General features: G+C 38.5%; 1 protein-coding gene across 1 annotated transcript; it reads right to left on the bottom strand.

Annotated features, from left to right (window-relative positions):
- Positions 1 to 2,024: 2,024 nt before the first annotated feature.
- LOC149681290 (uncharacterized) lies at positions 2,025 to 5,896 on the bottom strand. The gene is made up of 4 exons (XM_089834510.1): positions 5,820 to 5,896; positions 5,208 to 5,748; positions 4,419 to 5,099; positions 2,025 to 4,352 (listed from the first exon to the last, which is right to left on the bottom strand). The coding sequence occupies exons 1-4, from the start codon at positions 5,894 to 5,896 to the stop codon at positions 2,025 to 2,027; spliced, it is 3,627 nt and encodes a 1,208-aa protein (XP_089690636.1).
- Between the last annotated feature and the right edge of the window lie 18,371 nt (positions 5,897 to 24,267).

Here is a 24,267-nt window from a genome sequence, read left to right as displayed (position 1 = left end):
TATAGATGTGACTAAAGTACTGAACCATCTGAACCGCAGAATTACTGAACTTGGTATTAAAATCTCTACATGGGTGAAAAACTACCATCCACTCTCATAGAGAATTCAAATAGGAGCAATAAACAAACGTTTGAATCTCAGTGGACTGAATTAAAGTGAATATTTTACTAAATTCTGAACCGCTGAACCATACTTAATATTTCTATAGCTTAACATGGTCTGAACTCGAGTGACTATTTTACTGAACTCTGAACCGCTGAATCCATTTTAATATTTCTATAGCTTAACATGGTCTGGACTCGAGTGACTATTTTACTGGACTCTGAACCGCGAACCATATTTAATAGTTCTGTTGCTTAACATGGTCTAAACTCGAATGACTATTTTACTGAACTCTGAACCGCTGCACCCAATTTAATAATTCTATAGCTTAACACGATGTGTTTTCTGTGTGAGCCCCTCAGTATTTGTTTGGCTCAACTCGAGCTCGGGCTCAGTCAATTAAGTAAGCTTAAGCTCGAGTTGGTCACATATTTCCGGAGAATTATTTTTCAAACAGTGTAGATGTTGAAATAAATAATTTTAGAGCTATGAAAAACTGGAATATTTATTTACCATCAAAATGTCTTGGAATGGTTTTGTATTAAAAAAACTTCAAAACTTCATCTACCAATGAGCTACACTAGTTTCTGTTTCCAATAAATGTGGCGCTGAGCGCAGCCTCAAATCAGTGAGCCCTTTCGAAATGAGCGAGCTCATAGATTTAAATCGGCCTCGCTCAAGCTCAAGAAGGCCAAAAAATTTGTTAAAGGGCTCGGCGCAAGCTCTCGTTAATTTTTCACTTATATCTGGGCTAAGGTCAAGTGTCACTTTTTTATGATATATTGTGAGCCCCTGCTCAAGCTCAGAAATGTTTTTCATAAACGTTCAGGCTCGGCTCGGCCTCGTAAGCTTATCAATTATTTTGAAGAGCCTCGCTCAATTCGCGCTCGGGCTCGCTGAAAAAAGTGAGCGCGGTCAGCTATGCCAATGTAAGACATCAAGTTGTATTTTACATTGGAAATTTCAATTTAAATCGTAAGGACGTCTACGAAAAGCTCGGTAGCTAGGTTTAACATCTACAGTAACATTACTTACAATTTATCTGGTAATCTACTACAGCTTTACCGAGAGATTTAAAAATTTTCTGGGACGTTAATCTTAAGTAGTAGGCGAACAGTTAGAAAGATATGTTTCAACCCCTCACTATCTTGAGATAAATGGCGGCCCGAAAAGTAAAAATCTTCTTCATAGAATTAAGTCCACGTGTTTCAACCGAATCAGTAATATTTATTACTGGTTCCAATATCCTTAAGACTGACTTTATGCCTGTTGGAGCCTTACTTAAAAATGGTGGCCTGAAATGTAATAAAATGTCTCGACACCGCGTGCCTTTTTTGAGACTCTGTAAATACTGAAAATGATTTCTTTCTAAATATTCAAGGTGGAAAACATTCATGATATGATTTCTCTAAAACCTCTTCTGCAAATTTCATAGAAAATAAAATAAACATTTCCCCCAGAAAAACCTCCTTCCCAAACCTATGGGAGGTCAAGTAGAGAGTATTTAACTCTACATTGGCGCCCATTAAAATTCTCATTTCAAGTAAGTAATTCAACGCGCCTTAGATTACTGTGTAAATCTTAATGTCCTGCTAACTAAATAGAATATGAAATGTAAACTTTAACCTTATTGCGCATAATAATCTATCGCACTATGGTTAAAATTAACTTGGCTCGAAATTAACTTAATTTAAATCACAGTTTTTATTTGCATTCGAAGTTTGAACAAGTTACAACCAAGCACTGACTTATTGGTTAAGACTAGGAGATAAAGAACTGCTTTACATCAGATTCATAATGCTTTTATAAAAATTTAACTTATCTTTTAATTTAAGAAGTTCTATCATAAGATAATGGGTCGAGTTTTTTATTAGTTATTTTTTAGCGGTCTGTAACATCCTCCCCGCCAATGACACAGTCATTTAATTGATTTTCAAGTGGGATAACATTTGAATGGCTCTTCTAAGGATGGTCCCACATGGCAATTTCAAGGAGCAACTTCTGATTTTTCCGTCACATCCAGGGTAAACTTGTATAATGCGGCCCAGTTTCCAAGATTGTCTCGGAACATGTTGTTCTTCCACAAGGACCATGTCATCTAATTTGAACTCCACTGGATTCTTGACGTGTGGACTAATATGGGCTGAGCGAAGCTCCATTAGATAATTCGAGCGCCAACGGTTCCAAAATTGGTTCAGGATCCTCTGTCGGTATTTGACTCGTTTAGTCAACGATTCTCGACTGGCGGCAATTGGATCGCTTTTGAAATTCCGGTCTGGCAAAGACGTAAGTCGTTGTCCTATAAGGAAGTGGCCCGGTGTCAAAGTTTCAGGTTCGCTGGCTTCCGTATATGGGTGCGTCAGAGGTCTCGAGTTAAGGACAGATTCAACTTCGGTTAACGTAGTATAGAGTTCTTCGTAAGTAAGAGCTGCTTTTCCGAGAGTGCGTTTTAGACAGGTTTTGACAGAGCCTATTAACCGCTCCCAAAAACCTCCCCACCAGGCGGCACGTTCGATGATATAGATCCATTTGATGTTGTGGTTACTACTGTACTTCTGGACTTTCTCATCTCGGATGTTTCTGTATAGTTGTCTGATGTCCTTTTCGGCTCGTTTGAAAGCTTTGGCGTTATCTGAATATATCGTTCCGCAAACAACTCTTCGTGATATGAAACGACGCAAGGCTAACATGAACTTGTCGGCACTAAGTTCGGAGACAATCCCCAGATGGATCGCACGTGTGACTCCACAGGTGAAAAGTACAATATAGACTTTGTGATTTTTGAGGTCTCGAACGTAGAGTGGCCCGACGAAATCTATGCCTGTAACTTGGAAGGGTGGAGATTCAATGACTCGGTCGGCTGGCAACGGCGCAATGACTTGGGTCCCAGGCCTAGCCTTGAAACGTCGGCAGACACAGCATCGTTCTACGACCCTTTTCACCAGACGCCGTCCTTGCAATATCCATAATTCGTCTCGTAACTCTGTCATGGTGCTATTTATTCCCCCGTGCATGGTCCTCCAGTGAGCATCAACGACCAACAGTTCTGATAGTCTATGGGTTCCAGGTAAGATATACGGATGTTTTCTTTGGCGTTCTAAGGACGAGAACTGTAGACGACCGCGCAATCTTATTATTTCGTTGTCCAAAAACGGGCTGTATTGTGCTATTGGTGATGACGCTGGTATCGGTGCCCTTTCATGCAAGAACTTCAGCTCTTCAGAAAAGAATTCTCCTTGAACTTGTTTAATCCAATAAAGTTTCACCATCTGGATCTCATCAGCTTGTAACGGACCTTTAACTCTGTCTTGAATGGCACATTGTGAATTGTTTACGAATCGGGATACCCAGGCGCTAACTCGAAAGACTTGTCTGCCAAATTGAAAATGTACCAGATTTAATAGTGGTTCTTTGTTCTCTACGGCACAGGCAAGTTGTACTCTTCGGCGTTCTTCTTTAAGAAGATCTTCGGGGCGCTGGATGGATTCTTGAAATTTGTTCTTCGGCCATAAATCTTCATGTAAAGATAACCACGTTGGACCCTTCCACCAAGTCTCGTTTTCGACAAGTTCTTGAATTCGGAAACCTTGAGATGGTAAATCAGCTGGATTGTCATGGCCGGTGCAGTGGCCCCATCTAGCTGGATTGGTTAATTTATGTATTTCCGATAATCGGTTGCTAACGATGGGCTTCCATTCTTTCGACGAACTCTGAATCCAATGAAGGACAATTTCCGAATCTGACCAGCAGTGATATTTTGTTATCTCTCCGTCGAAGACGTTCAGGGTATATTTCAGTAGCCGAGATCCGATTAGAGCAGCCATTAAATCGAGCCTTGGAATGGTTAGCTGCTTGAGTGGTGCGATTCTTGTCTTTGAAGTTATCAGTGATACGCCAATAGTCCCTGTGATCGTCTTATAGCGTAGGTATATCACCGATCCATACGCCTTTTGACTAGCATCGCAGAACATGGGCATCTCGTACTCGGTCACTTTCGGATCTTCACTTTGCGAAAGGTAGTATCGAGGAATGGCGATCTTCTGAACCATAATTAGGTCTTGTAACCACTGGTCCCATTGCTCTTCAACTTCTGCTGGTAACTTTGCGTCCCAGTCAATTCCCAACGACCATAGTGTCTGGAACAGGCATTTTGCGCGGACGAGGAATGGTGAAAGGAGTCCAATTGGGTCAAAGACTCTGGATGTAGCTTGAAGTACTCCTCTCTTTGTGTCCTTCTTGATTAACAGGAACTCTAATATGTCCGAGATATTGAAAGTGAGTGTGTCGCTTGACGGATCTCATGATATTCCAAGTACTTTGATGGGTTTGGTGAATTGATCTTGTTGAATTGTTTCGCCTCGTGTCTGAGCTTCATATGTCAATCGTTTTGCGAACTCCTTAGAATTCGTGACCCATTTGCGCAAATTCATGCTAGCGGACTTCATAACCTCGGTAGATTCCTTATATATCTGGTTCGCGGCCTCCATGGTTTCTGCTCCAGTTGGAAAATCATCAACGTAGATTAGCTTGTTCATAATATTGCATATCTCAGGATACTGGTTTTTCTTCTTTTCAAAATGGAGTCGCAATGTCGCCGCGAGCAAGAAGAGACTAGAAGTGACTCCAAACACCACTCGAGTCATTCGGAGATGGACGAAATTTGGTTCCTCGTTGCGAGATGGCAAGCTGTCAATCCAGAGGAAACGAACAAAGTCTTTGTCTTCAGATGCCATACCAATCTGCAGGAAAGCCTTTTCGACATCCCCAACCAGAGCTATTCGGTGTCGTCGAAAATTAAGTAATACGTTTAATAGATCTGGATTGAGGTTAGGTCCGGATTCAAGGCAGAAATTGAGAGATGGTGCTCCATGTTCGTGGGCTGAAGCATCGTGGACCAAACGGCATTTGGTTGTCTCTTTATCGTCTCGTACTACAGCAAAATGAGGTAAAGAGTGGGCTTCGCCTTCTTGCTTCACTATTTCGGATTCTGGGATCTTCTATACTATTCCGAGTTGAATATATTCGGTAATGATGTCTTGATACTTCTGTTACAACAAGGAGTCCTGTTGAAATCGAGTGATTAGGGTCTTCATGCGTCGTCTTGCAACCGGTAAGTTATCTTTCAGGCGAGGATGGTTGGTTTTCCATGGTAGATGTACTATGTAACGACCATTTTTCATTGTAGTTGTCAACTTGTGCCTGTCGATAATTTCTTGCTCCATCGTTGACAGTGACTTTTCTTCTTCGATTCCCAAAGTATCCAACTCCCAGAATTTACGGAGGCTCGTGGATAAAACTTGATCTTCCTTGATGGACATCATATTGGCAGCTGAGCGTAGTGCCAGATTGACGGATACTGGAACGGGACCTTGTACGGACCAACCGAAGAGACTTTCCACGGCTACTAGGGAATCGCCAAGTCGAACAGTGTTACCCGGAACTACTGCCCAATAATGATCAGCTCCGATGAGGATTCCAAGTTCAGTTGGTGCTTTGATGCCTCGTACCTCTGGACAGTCGGTTAGCGTAATTCCCTTTTCCTTGATGGTAACTCTTATACGTTCTCCAGGCACGCTGACCAACGCTCCGCATATAGTTGGAACTTCTAAAACTTCCAGTTGCACGCTGATGCTTTCATTCAGAATACTAAGAAGCGTTATTACAACTCTTCTCTGGTTACGCAGAATTCCTTCCTTGGTTCCGAATGGATTAACTACCACAGTCTCTTCGGTGACAATGGGTAACTTTCATGCTCGTGATATGTCTTCTCGGACGAATGATTGTTGCGCTCCATTATCGAAGAGACATCTTACTAGTACTTGGTTAGATTTTCCCTCTGCATTCAAAACAACGGTCTGTAGTAAGACTTGTTCTCTGACTTGCGACACAGGAGGTAAGATTGTCATCAAATTTGCAAGATTTTTACTGGATGTAGACGACTATTCGCTTTTCTCCGCTGTTAGATTTTCTTCACTATGACCTTCTTTTGCATATAGATGCATGATGTCTTCTCTGGCAGGTTTTACATCTGACGTGGGATCGACAATACCGGGCGTTGTGACCAGTCCGAAGACAATTGAAACATCTTCGCTCGTTCGTAATGGCTTGAATCTTTGCCTCTAGTGTCTTGTTTTGACATGCTTCTGGTTGGTGTCCCGCTTCTTGACAGTACAGGCATATACTTGTAACCGCTTTACTTAAAGCTGCTACTATTGGCGTTCTTCTGGGGTATCTGGGCTCAAACTTGTTATTTATACTTATCGTGCTCTTGCTTGTATGAGATTCTTGTCGCCGATCGCTAATGATTTAGTCTGATTGATATACAGTGGCTCTCTCTCGGCTCTCGACTTCTTTCCTTATGTGTTCCAGGAAACTCATTACGTCCCAGTTGTCCTCGTTCTCCAGTTGTTTACTGCATTCCAGGTAGATATCGGATGGCACCAGATTCATAAGTATTGAGTAAAACATACTGCTGTATGTTTCCAACGTTACTCCCAACGAATCCAGACTTTTTACTAGCAAATCGCAACTGTCATATAGCTTGCGAAGACCATGAACGTCTGAGGATCTCTTCACTGGAACCATGCTAGTTAGCTTGTGCATGTGATTTCTCATTGCAATGGTTTTCTTTCCGAAACGGTTTTTAGGGTTTCGATGGCCTTGGCGTAGTTTTGCTCAGTCAACGTTAAACCTCCAAAAGCGCTTGCAGCGACTCCTTCCATGTACGAACGTAAGTAGTTCAACTTGTCGACATCTGCTAGGCTCTCGTTATTATGTATGGCACTCTCAAATTGACTCCAGAAACTTTGCCATTGCGTGACATCACCAGCAAACTTCTGAATGGTTAATCTTGGCAGCTTGACCTGAGCTCTTTTCTCTCTCGTTCCCTCTTGCTGAGCCATGCCTCTGTCGGACCTCACTGATCTTGCGTCATCTCTGGTTCTGATTCTTTTCAAGGCTCGTCTCTTTATCTCTATTATGTTCTCGGTGTAATCTTCAGTCTTGTTGATCTCATCCTCTACCTCTTCTTCGTCTAGGATTAGCGCCATTATTTGCTCATTGAGTTGATCCAACTTCATTTTCTTGGCTTCTAGTTGATCCATAAGTTGTTCTATCTCTTCAACATCGATCAAGTCCTCGTATATACTCGCATACAATTTGTCCATTATAATGGTGGTTCTAGCTCGCAGAACCCTCTATTCTTCTTCAAATTTTCCATAATTACCACAGATACTTGCCTGGCTTGATTCTTCTAACTTCTTATACGCGACTGCCCGTTATGTCCCGGGTTTCCTTAAACCAAAAAAAATATATTGCGCGTACTAATCTATCGCACTACGTTTAAAATTGACTTGGCTCGAAATTAACTTAATTTAAATCAGTTTTTATTTGCATTCGAAGTTTGAACAAGTTACAACCAAGCACTGACTTATTGGTTAAGACTAGGAGATAAACAAGTTGGGAAAACCAAAATATTACCTCTCCGAGTCAAGAGGAGGCCTACTTACAAACTTATTTACCCAGATATGGAAATGTTTCTTTTTTTAAGAACAAATACTGAAGTTCATTTTATGAAATATTAAAGAGGTATACAAAGCATAGCGAATGTACTGTAAATCAGACGACATTTTACATCCAATAAGGATATACTTGTACACATTAAAATCATCCGATGGGGGAAAAATGGGAAATAAAGAGATAAAACTTTGGAGGGATATTACTTTTACGTGTTTGTAGAGGCCCAAATTTTCTACTCCTCAACTGTATACCTCTATGTTCAAAACCAGATTCACAACAGGGTTGCAGTGTAAACATGACACTTCTAACAGCGCTGAGCTCTGCTGAACGCGGCCTAGATTTTCACCATGATGCTCTATTCAATTATAAAATCTAAGCCTGATTATTTAAAAGTGTATTTAACTTTCGGCTCACTCTGAACCGTTAATGACTCTGCATTACAGAAACGAAAACCAAACCCAAGCGTTTACTTTTTGGTTCACTAGGCCTATTGAAAAAAAGGTTCATTAGGCCGACATAGTAGCGTTCTTCTCGTTATCAATAACGAAAGGATTATGCTATAAACAGATGTAGTATAGCTTAAAGTAATATATAAACATCCATTTCAAATAATAATATAAAAAAATATTCTTGGGATATCAAAATGAAACAGAGGATTAAAGCTACAAAAGTACTAAATGCATCGTAATTACGAAAAAGATTTCCACATATTCACTTTATATTATGGAAAAAGTGAATATTAACACATCAAAACAAAGCGAACTGTTAAAGCGGCGCACTAGTGTGAAAACGGACAGACACACAAAGACAAAAAAATAGACTGCTTTTTAACTTTTCCGTATTAATTTTGAATTGAGAAACAAGATTATCTTAAATATTAAAATAAATATAATTAATATTTAGTATTTTCTTCGTTAGTTGTTCGCCTTATTGAGCGTTACATCGTTTTAAAAAAGAATAATTAAACAACCTTGAGAGACTTGACTATTATTGACGTTTGAAATGAAGCATCCTCCTGTTGCTTCGCCTTGCTCAAATAGGTAGTATATAAAGGATTCGAATAGCAGCTGTAGATAAGAACATCGCAATTGCGTGAACCTTGGAGGAAGACCCCTCCATTGGAAGGCTAGACGTTTCTCGTAACCCTAGCCGATCGCCGCGTAGGTCTTAACCTTAAGGATGATGATGGAGTAGAAGCCAGGTGTACAGACTGGTGTCCATGTGGGATGGACAAAAACAAAGACCAGAAGATGGTGGTGTTAGAAGCCAGGTGTACAGACTGGTGTCCATGTGGGATGGACAAAAACAAAGACCAGAAGATGGTGGTGTTAGAAGCCAGGTGTACAGACTGGTGTCCATGTGGGGTGGACAAATAAACAAAGTTGTTAGACAGGCAGTGGAGTAATAGCCTGTAAGTGGAATACAATTTCCGGGACTGTAAATGCGGTCTGGAAATTGAATACACGTTTGCTCCGATTTGGAAACTGCGAACGCGGTCACGTGGGTGTAACAACGGACAGACAGACACACAGACAGACACACAGACACGTCGAAATTAGAACCTCTCCGTGACATACGTCACTCGGAGAGGTAAAAAACTGCTTTACATCAGATTCATAATGCTTTTATAAAAATTTAACTTTTTTTTTAATTTAAGAAATTCTATCATTAGATAATGGGTCGAGTTTTTTATTAGTTATTTTCTAGCGGTCTGTAACAAACCTGTAATAGAATCAGAGAGAATTTATGATAGGGAGTAGAAGCTCTTGCCCTTGACAGTGCTAAATGCAATGTAGCTCAAACAAGTAGGCTCCGACGCTGAAACTGGCCTGGTAAATTTCCGGTCACATGACACTCCTTTAATTTTAAAGTTTGCCCTCAATCACTATTTGTTGTACAATAACCCAATAAGGGTTCGCGATTTCGAGTGCGACACTGCGACTGGCGCCATTTGTAGTTATTTTAAGTCGGACCTTTCCCTTTCCCTAAAAAGGTAGTGTCCATCTCCTCTAGAGACCCTCCCTCAAAATTCTAGACCCACCCAAGAGAGAGGGGCCAAAAAAAAAATATACCGGAAATAGACCTGGCCAGTTTTGTTGATCACGTGATTTTTGAGCAACATAATATTCCTCAGTTTCCACTCCCTATCATAAATTTTCTCTGATAGAATAACATCAAATTATTTCAAGGTTATTAATGGAAGCAAACTCTCTGTAGTTTTTTGCTACAGTCGGTGGGGATCTTAGCTTGCCGATTGGAAAATATAGATATTATATTCTCACTGTCACAAACCAAGGCGCTTACCGACTAAATAGGCTAATAGCTGGAAAAGTGATGTACATTGAAACTGGTCTTTTCTATGCGAAACAATATATACGCACAAAAACAATACAATTGCAAACGAGGCCCTGTTTATCGTTTAGAGAACCTCTCTTTTTTAGATCTATTTTCTAAAACTAGCCTTAGTTTTCCAAAAAAAAAACAAAATTTTTAATTAAAGTTTAAAGGTATAGTTATCACCTTTAAAATGTGCTGGGAATATGAAACTTGCAGAGTAAAGCCCAAAAACCGGAAAGTATGTTAAAATTAAGCGATTCATAAAATACTATCATGTCATAAGAACATGCGAATAATCTAATCTTTAGAAATATTATTATAATTCAAACCATTCTCATCGGACATAAACATCCACTTTGAATTGAGTAACCTGATTTCTCAACCTTCCTCATGAATTTACCGCCAAAATACTATTCCCACATTATTAATTTCGGACCACTTCTCAACATCCAATTCTCAAGCGTCCAAACCATAATTACCGATCGTCAAATAAGTTCTGTTACACCTGTATTTTTGTCATGCCACTTATTTTGCTCTCCAGTCTTTCTCAATGTATATCCTTGAAATACTACAAAAATTCAATACCGTGGCTCGTTCAACTTGTAATACCAATTTCACCCAAAACGCCATCTTCCCTAAAATTGCCGTCATATTATCCCCAAATATCCACCCACTGATGTTGTAATTGAAAGAAACCAATTACAATAAATTTATTCTCTGAATGCTAGCCATAAACAAATCCAAGTCTCTATCTAAATATTTAGACGTTTAAAAACCGCCACCAAAAGCTTCATTAACAAGACCAACTATTAATCATTATCGTCCCAAATCGGCCTTTCACAATCTTCGTTCAACTGGCAATCAACATATACAACACCCCAAATCTGAATATAATTCGCAAGTCCTCATTTCCCATATTTCAGCGTGAAACTAAAGTTTCTCTGGTGTGAATATATTATTTTTCTGTTCGTAATGTTTACTACGGAGCTAAGTTAATATAGATATTATAAAATAATCGTTCGGCTTATTTGCCAATGTTTTGAACGTCATAGGTTTTTTCATAACTTTTGATTTTCTGAAACAATTTACAATTTGAAAATGGTTTTCGAATCTGCGTAACAAGATGCGTGTAAAGAGAACATTGTCGATCTATTTGAGGTATTATTTTGTGACGTCATTACCTGGGGTATTTTCCATTTCCGTTATGGTAGCGAAATCATGTCCTTTTTAATTTTAGAATAATTTTGTGAAGTCATACTATCTAGGGAGTCCTATTTTGTAACTCTAGTTCTAATAGGAAAAAATGGCAGCCAAATGAAAATATACGTAAACTTGTACAAACGCGTTATATAAAACGGTAGTCGTTTATGATGGTGTAGGCTGTGTTATTTTAACCCAAATAGTACTAGGTCAGGTGAGGTTAATTAAGTTGGGAAAAAGTTCGATTTTTATACCTAAGTTGTTAAAGGTTTTGTTGTTTAAACCTCAATAGTATTACGACAGGTTAGGTTTTGTTATTTGAACCCCATAGTGTGAGGTCCGGTTAGGTTTTTTACCTAGAACCCTAGGAGTAATAGTCATATTAGGATAGGGTTGGTTATTTGAACCCTAGTAGTATTAGGTCTGCTTATTTTTTGTTGTTTGAACCCCCAATACTAATCGTCAGCTTAAATATTGTTATTTGAACCCCAATAGTATAAAATTATATTAGGGTTTTTTTGCTTGAACTCCAATAATATTAGGTCAGGTTAGGTTAGCGTATGATGATGGAGTTGTAAGGTAAGGTAACTTTAAGGGTTAAGAATTGAACAAGACTCAAGTTAAACTGCTATTTCCCAAAACTCCAGTCGCTTTTTTAAAACAACAGTTCTGAACAACGCTGATTCTTATTGCAATCGAGCGACTCCGCGAGTAAAAGCTAGTTGATCAATAACCGTTAAGCGTACTAACGTTTTTCGAAACCACACTATATAGCCATCCGTTTGACCCCTTTCTTTGGACAGTTAATTCTAGAGACGTTTTTCGAATTAAACCCTACTCGTTCTCAACCAAGTAGAGGCGCGAGATAAAATAAAATTGTTTAAAATTCTAATTATTAGTAATTTAGAATGGTTATAGCGAAGGTTTTTAGGTTGAAAGCAATTCTTGCAATAGTGTGTGTCAAATTGAAGGGCTCTAATAACAGAAATGACCATTTCAACCTCAATCGTACAAGTTTCAATTTTATGTTTAGCTAGAATATTTGTTTAAATATACTTAATTCAAAGGTTTCCGATATTGGAATGATATTTTGTATGCCAATCCCGTCATATTTCAACGCCATTGAGTTTTCGAATGCCATGGGTGTCGAGTCAACACATCTTTTTACGGGATCACCTTTATCGAGGGAAAAGCGATATTTCGACATATTTCGGTCTTTCAGCAGAGGAGTAAGATTTTAAATCATATCGAATAATATAGAGAACGTTTAGGACAACATTTCACGAATAAATTAACCTTATTCAAATTTTAATTTTTTACCCTCAGTCCAATAGTTCATCTTACAATCTTTGAATTGCTAAGTTGTCCTATTTGACTGAAGCAACGTTTTTTTTCGCGGCAATGACTTTTCGACTGAAGCCGCAGCAACCCTTTGTTTTTCAGGTTTGGATATCAATATGTTTAGCGCTACTAATAACACCACTTGTGCTTGCTGCGTCTTTTGCATTATATTTAAAACAGTCACGGTCATTTAAATCATTATACTTCAAATACTTGAAATGTATTTTGAAAACCACAATTAATGTGGGAAGTAAGTTACGCCAAGAATTAATACGTGAATACAAAATCTACAATTTTTATTGGAATTTAGATGATGTTTCAATTTTTCGAAATAAGACTCTTCGGCTATTCTGGGCTTTTTGGATACTTGCAATTTTTAACATATCCATGTCCTTTACTGGTCTGCTGCTATCTAAAATAACAGTACCGGATCGCGTATCGTACGTTGAAGATATCTTAGACATTCTCAAAGTTCCCAATCTTGAACTATATGATGGTAGAGTTCCAGAAGAAGAATGGGTAAGTTTAATTATGCTTTTAAAACATTTGCCTGAAGGGAAGCATAAACAATTTGTAATTGAAAAGTCCTCTATAAGTTAAATGTGAATAATTATGACACATGACCTTTTTTACAAGATTCGAAACTGTATTCTCATCTTGCTAATATTCTGAATTTAACTAACGTTACAATTTTTTTTAACTTTAGTTTGTTCCAATTAAGTCAGAAGTGTTGCCAAGGAAGAAAAATGTTTACGAATTATATAAATTGGAAAACCAAGTTGATAGTTTGTCTTGCTTGGAAGATGACCTGGAAAAGCTGCCTGTATGCTATCTTCATTATAAAACGATGGTCCAGATATATGTTTATCTATTAGATCTATCCGAAAAAACAAGAAAATACATATATGTTTCGAAAACCCCGTATGGATCCATCACGGCACACGTTCCATTTCGTAAATCTCCACATCCCGAAGCGGGGAAGATCTTAAGACATATGTAAGTATTCGAGCCCTGGCGACTTCCATATTGACTGTGAAAGAGGTGAAGTTGAAACTCAGTAGCTTGACTAGAATGGCTTTAAAGATTTTGGGTTTAAACATGTCTCAATATTTTTAAACGGAGGCGCGAAACTTAGCTAACAGGAATTACCATATCCTAAGGCTGCAACTTTGAGAAAAATTTAAACCTTTTGATCTGTGGGATTAAAAATATGGACAACAAAATGTAGGTTTTAAGGTGGCTTATGGTTGTAAAAATAGTAAGGTATTAGCCAATTTCAATTAAATATTTATTTTTCATATTGACGTTTCAGTTTTGACTTTAATGGCACAATACCTACAGACCCTAAATTAAACTTAACTCTCGCATCCTAAACGTGTTCGATCGATAATAATATCTTCGATTCAAGATCTATGAAAATTATAGATAGGACCCGGGTCTATTATTGAGCACGCGCAAGAACCCTCATTCAGCATCCCTCATAACTTACACACAAGGACTTAGTATCATAATTCAAGTCACGTTTAGTCTCCGACCCACATATTGTTCGTTTTATGGCAAATCTGTCACCAAGAGAGTCCATCTACCAGATTTACGCCGTCTCGAAATCCCTTCTAACTCGTGTTAATAGCGGTATGCAGAGCACTATGTTTATCCTCATTAAAATTATCAACGAAAGCAACGAGGTGTAAAGTTAACAGAAACGAATATAATGAGCTAAAGGTTTATATGTCTTTATAGAAAACGGTTACAGAGCGAGGCTAGCTCGCGTTAGAACAAGTTGGGAAAACCAAAATATTACCTCTCTGTGTCGAGAAGATTATATAAACTAAAGTATCCAATGAAAACGTCGACCTTTTTGCCCTCATCCTTTCCCGCGCTTTGCGCTTCCGCATTTCATCCCTACTCTCAACATTATCTTCCTCCATTTTACATACAAAAATCAAATACTCACAAAAAGAAGCGGCAAAAACTTGCTGGCTCTTTATAACCACTTAATTTGACTTAATATCCAATTTCCAAACACAAATATTTATTGGTAGATAAATTGACCACCCACAAGCAAAGAAAAATTCTCGAGAATGGCTCCCGCAAATTTAAAAGGTCTATTTTCAACTAGGTGGGCGTATCTGATTAGATTTAAAATAAATATTTTTGAAATTTTTGGTCTGACTGTTATCTACACCTAGATGGTTTTCAGTCAAACAAACAAGGAGCATAAACACAATAGTGGAAGCTTCAGTCTTATTTAAAACATGTAAAACAATTATCATCTCTGCAAAAATAGCTTAGACATGTCTTTTTTACCAATGCCTAACCGTTTGGATTTTTCTAAAGCAATCTCAGCACCAAAAGATACTTTTTGATACAAAATAAATGTTTTATATTCTTATTAAGAATATAACAAGAGGATAAAAAAGGTCTGTCCTCTTGTAATTTTTTAAGCTTTTATCATGATTACTCTATACAACAGTAACAAGGAGTATAAACCCATTAGTAGAAGCAGTATTTTTTTCCGAAACAATGTCGCTTATGTTTATCCTCTCTAGACTTCGCTAAAAACGTATTACTCCTACGTAAAATATTAATAGACAGGCAAGGATTCATACCATTAAAGAACGAGCGCAATATTATCCATATTTTCATTTCATATACAGAGAAAAGAAATTATTATGTTCCTGAGAGGAGCTTCCCATTTTTGTTGTTGTTTTAAAAAATATATCGCAATACACGGGCCTTGATAGGTATAGGATGTGTAACAATTTCGCGCCGGACGCTTTTGTGCGGGTCATCATCAAACTCGTAATTATAAACTGAACTATATTTTTATTTAATTAAACCCAGCCAGGGTTACGAACTATTTTTATTTCAAATTATTAAAACTATTATTATTTTTATTATTTCAATGACGACAGTTTTATAATTTTAAAAAGCATTAAGCTTTCTTTTATTTGATTATAATTTCCTTTAAATTTATTTATCCCCTAGACATTAAAACGAACCAATTTAATAAAGTTTAAATTTCTTAAGTTCATACTTATTTAAGATATCTATTATTATTATTCTTATTATTATTTAAAAACTGTCTCATTTTGGTGTAACAATATTTTATGGACTATCCCTTAAACTGGCACTCCCCCCCCCTTTATTTTTCTAACCTACCTTGGCTGGTGGTTTTATAAATTTAACCCATGACGTCAATGATGACGTTAACGTAAAACCCGAAGACCATCATCATCGTGAAGATGGACCCACGAGTGGTTCACGTGTTTGTGCGCGAAGATACTAACGCGCTCGCCCTATAAAAAGGGTCCCCGACCTTTGTTAACTCGCTCTCTCTACCTTTTACCTTGGTCCTGCTTGGTCGGACTTGCAGTCGCTGCAGCCCTCGGGCTCGATGCCCTCGGGCGTGGACCCTTCGGGGCCACGCCGCGGTTATTTCGTGAAGTCTCCGGACTTAACCTTTACAACGCGCCGGTTACCTGGACGATCTACTTTTCGCGCCGGACGCTTTTGTGCGGGTTTCAATTCAACAAATTCGTAAATATAAACCAAACTATTTTTATTTTAAATCATTAAACCATTATTTGTCTATTTCAATGACGACAGTTTATTATATTATAAAAAGCATTAAGCTTTATTTTATTTTATTATTTCTATTATCCCCTAGACATTAAAACGAACCAATTTCATAAAGTTTAATTTCTTAAGTTCATACTTATTTAATATATCTATGATCATTACTTCTTACAATTATTTCTAAAAACTGTCTCAGATGCAATGAATGAAATATATCACAATGCACGGGCCTTGATAGATATAGGAGGCAATGAAGGAAATATATCGCATGCACGGGCCTTGGTGTCCAAGTGGAATGGACGAAGACCAGAAGATGGTGGTGATTAGAAGACAGTATGTACAGACTGGTGTCCAAGTGGAATGGACGAAGACCAGAAGATGGTGGTGATTAGAAGACAGTATGTACAGACTGGTGTCAATGTGGGATTAACAAAGAACAGAAGATGGTGGTGTTGGAAGCCAGAAAAGTACCAGACTGGTGTTCATGTGGGATGGACGAAGACCAAACATGTTGGTGTGAGAACTCAAATATAGAGTAGCCAACGGTGAGAAATACAATTTTCCAAATTTCTGTGAACTGTCAATGCGGTCCGGAAATTGGGAGTACGTTTGCTCCGATACGCAAACTGCGAACGCGGTCACGTGGGTGTAACAACGGACAGACAGACACACAGACACGGCCGTTACAGAACCTCTCCTGGGCTACGGCACACGGAGAGGTAAAAAGTAACTAGGAAATAAATGCATTACCAGGAACATCAGGTGATTGAATTAAATTCTAAAGAGTAGTAAAATAAGGATTCTGTATTAATTTCATTAGAAAAAATAATATCCGTGCTTCAGTCAACTGGAAAAACTCTTATCGTTTTGTTTTTTAGGCTTGGACAAACCAAGTCTTTTTAATATAATATCAGAGAGGTGAAGCAACGCTGCATGCGGGCCAACACGCTCTGAGCCGTTACGGGTGTGCTACTTTGGGAATCTCTTCTGACCTAATGCTTTTCGGGTTTCAAAAAGAGATCTAGAGTCACAGTATCCTTGCATAGAAATTGGAAAAAGCACAAAGCCCTGGTCTATTCTTGAGCTTGCGAGCGTCCATCATATTCTACAGACAAGGACCGATTATCCAGTTTAGCCTCCGTCCCTTTTAACGACTTATTTTATTTATAACCATAGTATTGTTCTGTTTATGACATATCCGCCACCAGGATAGCAATATACAAGAAATACTCCGCTCTGCCGTTTTATAAATGTGGTAAAATTCTTTTGATCCAGACTTACAGAAAGTATGATAGGCTTATGGTTTCAAATTAGTAAAATTATAAGACCAAAATGTTAAACTTAAATATGAAAATTTATACAATTGTAGAACGAACGTACTCTTCAGTTCCGGAATGATTTATAAAAGTTTGAACAAAATTCGTTTCGGGGCAAGAAACGCTTTTGTTGAACCACCTAAAGCCTTCGAGGATGGGGAAACTGCGATGAAGATGGACATGTTAGTCTTGCCGTTCTTGATTTTGCTAACTGGATACTTACTTTCGTCAGTACAGATCATCCTAACATTGAAGAAGTTAATTGGTTCAAGATTCTAAAAAGACTTGCTGGTGATGTTTCAATCGTCTTGCTTGCGGTGAGTTAAAATGATAACAACACTTCAAATTTCTTCTGCAAGCCTAATATAATCACCCATTTAATTTCCTTTGATTTGATTTTGTGCTTCATGATACAAAACTTTACTTGAATATAGATTTAAAGTTATAGTCTGCCTATTTAAGTTTAAAACCTGACTGAATAACTGTCAGTAACTGATGATCAACGCGCAGCTCAAACCACTTTACGCAGAAGGCTGAAAATTTGCATAGACCTTATACTCTTAAAAAATAAGATAGATTTTTCCAATCCAAAGCCTGCGGCCCAAAACCGGTCTTATGGCTTTTCGGCTTCAATTTGCCGCCATTTTCATACTCAGATGCCCCTAGAGCCCATTAAACCAGTGTCGTATTGTAACCGTAGTAGTTGCTTTAAGTCTTAGCTAACTCGCAGATATAAAGCTCTGTAATATTACTAGAATTAAGAGGCTAAAGCTAGAATCCCACTCGACGGAAAACACGACGGAAACCCGGCAGAAAGGGGTTCGTCAGAAAAATCTTTACGCCGAGCCCGACGGAATTCCCGATCGGTCGGGCGTAAGTTGTGTTCTATTTTTTCGGTCGTGTTCGGCGTTACGCGGGTGTCTCGACTCTCAGCCAATGAAATTATCCCACTGACAACGTCATAAATTTCAAGAGCACACGCACACGCGAGATCGATTGATAGCCGCCATTTTTTTTGTGGTTGACCAAGGCTTATCGGAAACGTACCACCAAGAAAGAAAAATTAAACTTGCGAAAGTAAAAAGAGATAAGATGTTAATAAGGAAGACTTTACTGAGGAGATTAGAAAATATCCCTTATTTTACGATCTAAGCGACAAGGGGCCAAAGATACCAATTCAGAGTGTGAAATAGATGTTGTGGAAACAACTCAAATCTGTCACGTGACCCAAAAATATCTACCGCCAAACTGAAAATTCAGTCGTAGTGTGAACGGTCTACCGCCCGACGCCGGCGTAAGTTAAAATTTTTACCGTTGGCTGTGTGATTTCCGCCGGTTTTTTCGGTCGAGTGGGAATCTAGCGTAAGTCTAAAACTAAACATATGCCTTAAAGTTTCACTAATGGCTTTTATACTATCAAATAATAAAAGGAGCAACTTGTTAATCAAGTTTCAAAAATGATTTTATATGAATCCAATTGTAAAGTAGATTTAGGGAACTCTAGAGCTTTAACTAGCATGACCTGCTTGTAATGGATCATGACTGAGGAGTGCCGAAAAGGATACCCCTGTATCACACCAAGTCCCAAAAACGGTCGGAATAGAGTCTAAGCAGTTGGTTTGGAGAGGAAAACGTTTGAATTTCGTTCGAGGCCAGAACAAGTTGTTGGCCGGCAGAAGTTTTTGGATCCTTCTTTGTTGTAGTTTTGTCTCTAATTAGATTAATAAAAAAGTCTCAGTGGACGAAGACTAGAAAAGTATACGATAAGAGAAGAAAATTGAATGACCGAAAATTTTTCAGTTTAAACACATGATTATAAAACATCAATTATTTTAAAAAAATACTTATCGTCGTTTTTTCACCAAAATTAAACTCAAATTGTTTTCGAAAGAGCACGTGCAAAGACAGATTATTCAATCTATATTGTTTTTGGTATTAAAATTGTTCGCATGAAAAGTATTATGATATATATCCGAGTATGGAATTTTATCTTTCATCATAATTGTCATATTAAACGTCGCTTTTGGGTGTTTTGGTTCCACGTCTTCATTTATATGGCCATGATACCATTGGTTCCCACTTTTTGTGCCGACGACTGAAAATGTTTTAGTTATTTTATAAGTCAATCATTAGAATTAGGGTAAAATATTGCAACGGTTTTGCGCGTTACAGACGACGGAGAGCCGAACTTTGCGCTTTCCGATTTTGGGGAATATGTTCAGCCCGTATGGCTCAGTCCACTACCGTCAACGTCATTTGCCCCATCCTTTTTCTCTCGATCCGAGATTTATTTAGAGGCGCCGGTTCCAAAGAAAGCGAGATTCTTTTGACGGCCAAGGAGCACAGTCGCTCACCGCAGATTAACGCGAATCTATTAATGAGTTTTATTTTTGTCGCTTTAGTTATTTTTAAAACTTATTTTTTTTCTTGATCGAAAATAAACTATCGTTTTCTTTAATTTAGACTCTCAATTGGAAAAAATTGGTCGAAAGAGGCTTACAAGCTAGAGCCCCTCTTTTAAGACTTAACGTTGATCCGAAGTCCGCCGAATACTACTAGGGTTGACTAACGTTCTGTACTGGAATTCCAAAAAATACCGGCCAGTATTATATTCAATTAGTTTATAAAACCACAACGACATTTTGACGGCAGTGCTCAAGCGGGCTCGCGACAATGGAATAACCTTTAGCCTGAAAGGTGGCAGCAATTCAGGCCCTCTCATCACCTTCAAACAAGAAGAAACTTCAGCTTTTTCTTGGAATCAAAAATTACCTTAGTAAATTTATCGACCATCATTCTGAAAAACGGCACCACTAAGAAATTTATTGAAAACATCATCGGAATTTCTCTGGAATTCTAATGCTCAGCAATGCTTTAATCGCCTTAAGGAAGACATCACAAAAATTCCAGTTCTAAGGTTTTACGACCCGAAAAAAGAAACTACTATCTCAGTTGACGCGAGTCACTTTGGTATAGGGGTGGTACTTCTTCAGGACGGGCAACCTATTGAATATGCTTCAACCACTCTAACGGAAACCCAACAACGCTATGCGCAAATCGAGGAGTTGCTGGCCATAGTATACGCTGTGGAACACTCGAATTACAATGTGGTAGGAAATAAGATCACAGTTGAGACAGATAACAATCCACTACTTTGTATCATAAAGAAGCCCATCACCTCTTTATCACCCCGCCTGCAACGAATGGCACTTCGCTTAGCTCATTACAATCTAACACTTCGATTCGTCCCAGGATCTCAGATGTATATCGCTGATGCCTTATCGCGCTCACCTGCATAAACCAAAGAAATAAATACGGAACTTCTAGAAGGCCCAATGGCTGCGCTACACTCCATGCTAGTACTGTCTGAAAACAAATTGCACCAATTCCGGCAAAGTATCCTCAAAGATGAATACATGCAGAAACTACAACATTATATTCGCTATGGGTGGCCAAAATATGCATCGAAGGTGGCAGCAGGATTATCATATTTTGGCCAATAAAAGAAGAGCTTCATGAAGACGAAGGCTTATTATACCGAGATGAACGATTATTGGTACCGCTGGCTGTGCGCCCAACAATTATCAATCAACTTCATGGAGCGCACCAAGGAATTAATGCCAGTCTTCGGAAAGCTAGAACGCACGTCTATTGGCCAGGAATGACCGAAGAAATAACTATAGCGATCCAAAGATGCAGCACATGTCTCAATAGATCAAAAGCGAATACGTACAGAGTAACAACGCCACATGAAATACCGAGTCTCCCTTGGGAAACAGTTGGAGTAGATCTGTTTCATAATCAAGGAAGACTGGAAGACCTGCCTTGCTAAGCGTGGACTATCATTCAAAATTCGTGGAGGTGGACGAATTAAAGTCAACGGACGCCAAATCAGTCATAAATGCGCTCAAACCGCATTTTGCAAGACATGGAATACCTCAAAACATCATCAGTGATAACGGTCCTCCATTCAGCTCACGCGAGTTCACTGACTTTCTCTTACAATGGGGTATAAATCACAAGACCTCAAGCCCTGGTTTTCGCCAGGCTAACGGGATGGCAGAAAGACATATTCAAACGGTCAAAAACTTACTAATGAAGGGCGCACAAGCGGTGGTCGATTCACAGTATAGCCTTCTACAATATCGAGCCACGTCTCTACAAGATCTTCCTGCGCCTTCCGAGATGCTGATTGGGAGGATGATTCGCACGCCAGAAACAACAACCAGGGCAGCACTAAAACCTCGTTTTAAATCAAACGTGGCAAGCGTTACAGGAACGTAGAACACGAATGTTAAAAGATGCCCAGAAGCAGAAAGGACAAAACTCGTCTTTCAAAGTAGGCTATTGGGTCAGATTTTACGTCAGTCCACGAAACTGGAAATTAGCAAGAGTTATCAGCCATACGAGAAAATCTGATTCCTATATTATTAGCACACCTGAAGGTGCTCAATATCGACGAAACAAACTGCATCTCAAACCAACGGCGGAAAATATTATTCAAGATGACGTCCGAAATGAAATACGTAGGACACCAGAATCACCAGCCGGGAACACACCTATTATACCGACAAGCCGTGGTCACGTCACATGGAACATAGGACAAGGGACAAATCTTACACCGAATCTAGTCCAGACGCAACAATTACCAACAACGCCACATATAAGAACACGCTATGGGAGGACTAGTGAAAATACCGGATAGAAACCAAGCATTTTAAGAGAAAATCCTTCCTTATTTGTTTGTTTTGTGTAATTTAGGTTCAAGTGTAATATTAATAATCGAAAGTTTGTCTAATCCTAGTTTTAGTTGTTTAAGTTGAAAAAAAGGAACATGTTACATAATAAGTCACGTGTACATAGAGGGCGCGCATGTGCAACCGAGTTATCTTGTAAGAGTAACATAGATTGTACTAATTCATTCGAGCTTTGGCTTAGCCGCAATAAACATCTCTTTAACTACTGTTACTTGAAGTCTCGCTTATTACATAGTTCAAGGCTTAACAACTAAGTTCTTGGGCATCAACGGAATCGTCCTGCCCGGCAAACACATACTTGTCAACTAAAAATTATTTACACTAACATTAGGCTCTTCAACCGTGTCAGCGAATCTGTGAATTTCACTAGAATAGGCCTTCCAACAATAAGTACTCTCGGAAAAATCTACGAGCATATATCTATTTGACAGAAAATCAAGTCCTAAAATCCAGTTACCCCAGTTGTGTAACCGCTTTTTCCTGGTTTCCCTGCACTAGCGGAAAACACAAAATACCAGGCTTCTCGTAATCTGACTGTGGGTTCAATTTAAGTCTAGGGTATTTAGGTAGGAGTAAAAACTAGAACTTGTTTCAATGTCCAAGCGAAATCAAGTTTAATAACATAAAACAACTAACCAAGGCAGAAGGCCCTGACCACCATAGACAAACAGGTTAATTTAAATCCCCTATTTTATTTACATTAACCCGCAAAATAATATTAACATCCACACTATATAGATATATAAATAAGGAACCCAAAAATAATATTCGCATGCACACTAGCCTCCAAAATATTATTAACACTTAACGGTTCGAATTTAAAATTGTTTTAACAGTACTCAAAAACTCGTTCCCTCTCTCTCTCCCTCTCTCTCTCCCTGTCTCTCTCCCCCTCTCTCTCTCTCTCTCATAACTTCATTTTGCACCCAAGAAAACGTCCATATTTTAACAAGAAACGTTTTTCAAACGGAATCGAAAAGTGTCAATTCAAGATGATTTTTACGCAGATAGTTCTTTAATCGTAATAGTTATTTGGTTACAAATTGTGCCCATTTCTACTTAATAATTTAATAAAAAACATGTAGCTATTTATAAAATAAATTTCAGTTTTAAAACTACAAGAATATTTTATGAACTTTTATAATTTTTTTTCTCGGTCGAATTTTTCCTCTCGGAGTGACGATGACTTCACAAAGAGGGATTATATTGAACGTGTCTGTCTGTGTGTCTGTCACTATGTTCCCAATTGGCAAATCGGAGCAATTTTATTAGCAATATCCGGACCGCGTTCGCGGCTCACAGAAAGCAATATTAACTCCTCCCCTTATTATCATCGTTAGGGTTAGGATGTACGCTGCAAGGGCATTCAGGAATGGTGATACTGACGTACAAAACTTGTTAAAACCTTTAATGATTACTTGCCTGCTGCTTCAAAAGTGGTTGATGTTGCTTTACTTGACCATTATATTGCTGCTGCGAAAACATTTAGCGATATTCTTCCATCTGATGCAAATGCTTTTGTCCTTGGCAACTGAGGTGAAGATAACTGAAAAAGTTGATGTAAATGAAAATGAGTTATTTGACATGTTGAGAAAGATGATTTTACAACTATAGCGTTGGCCCAGATAGCATCGATTACAACTAAATATTAAATTAACTGCGAAGAGTTTAACAGTTAAAACTTCGAAAATTAAATACCTCTAGAATATTTGTAATCCTGGGTTAGTTTAGGGTAAAGATATCCGTACTTAAGGGAAGATAATGAACAAACCGTCCATTTCAATAGAAAGCAAAAACGTGACATCCAAAATACAATCCATGGGGGTGCGTCTTCGTGGAAAAATACCACGAAGCGTAATTATAGAAAAACGGGACCCCAATTCTTAGGAATTTTTCGATAGGTCCCGTACACGTGTTTTCAGCAAGACTGGGCTTGGTGAGTTAAAGGGTTAGAAATACATGTATTTAGGAGGGAAGGATAGAGATTCATGTATCAAGATTGAAACGCCCGTTACACAACAAGGAAATCGTGTAAACGGAAGAGGACAGGCTATTCATTGTCCTTCAACACGAATGATGTCTGGAGAAACTGATGAAGATCAAATGCTGGAGTATAA

Source organism: Phalangium opilio, unplaced genomic scaffold (assembly GCF_054372755.1).
Source record: "Phalangium opilio isolate 3A_F unplaced genomic scaffold, DU_Popi_V2 ptg000039l_1, whole genome shotgun sequence".
Lineage (NCBI taxonomy): Eukaryota > Metazoa > Arthropoda > Arachnida > Opiliones > Phalangiidae > Phalangium > Phalangium opilio.
Note: the sequence above shows the minus strand (reverse complement) of the source record. Positions and strands in the feature narration are given on the sequence as shown.

Excerpts from the sequence above, each read along its gene's own strand:
- LOC149681290 (XM_089834510.1), bottom strand. The coding sequence starts at position 5,896 with ATGGAGCGCAACAATCATTCGTCCGAGAAGACATATCACGAGCATGAA. Across the intron at positions 5,100-5,207 it reads TGAAAGATAACTTACCGGTT|AAGATCCCAGAATCCGAAAT; the intron begins GCAAGACGACGC and ends GGAATAGTATAG. Across the intron at positions 4,353-4,418 it reads AATTCACCAAACCCATCAAA|TTCCTGTTAATCAAGAAGGA; the intron begins GTACTTGGAATA and ends GACATATTAGAG.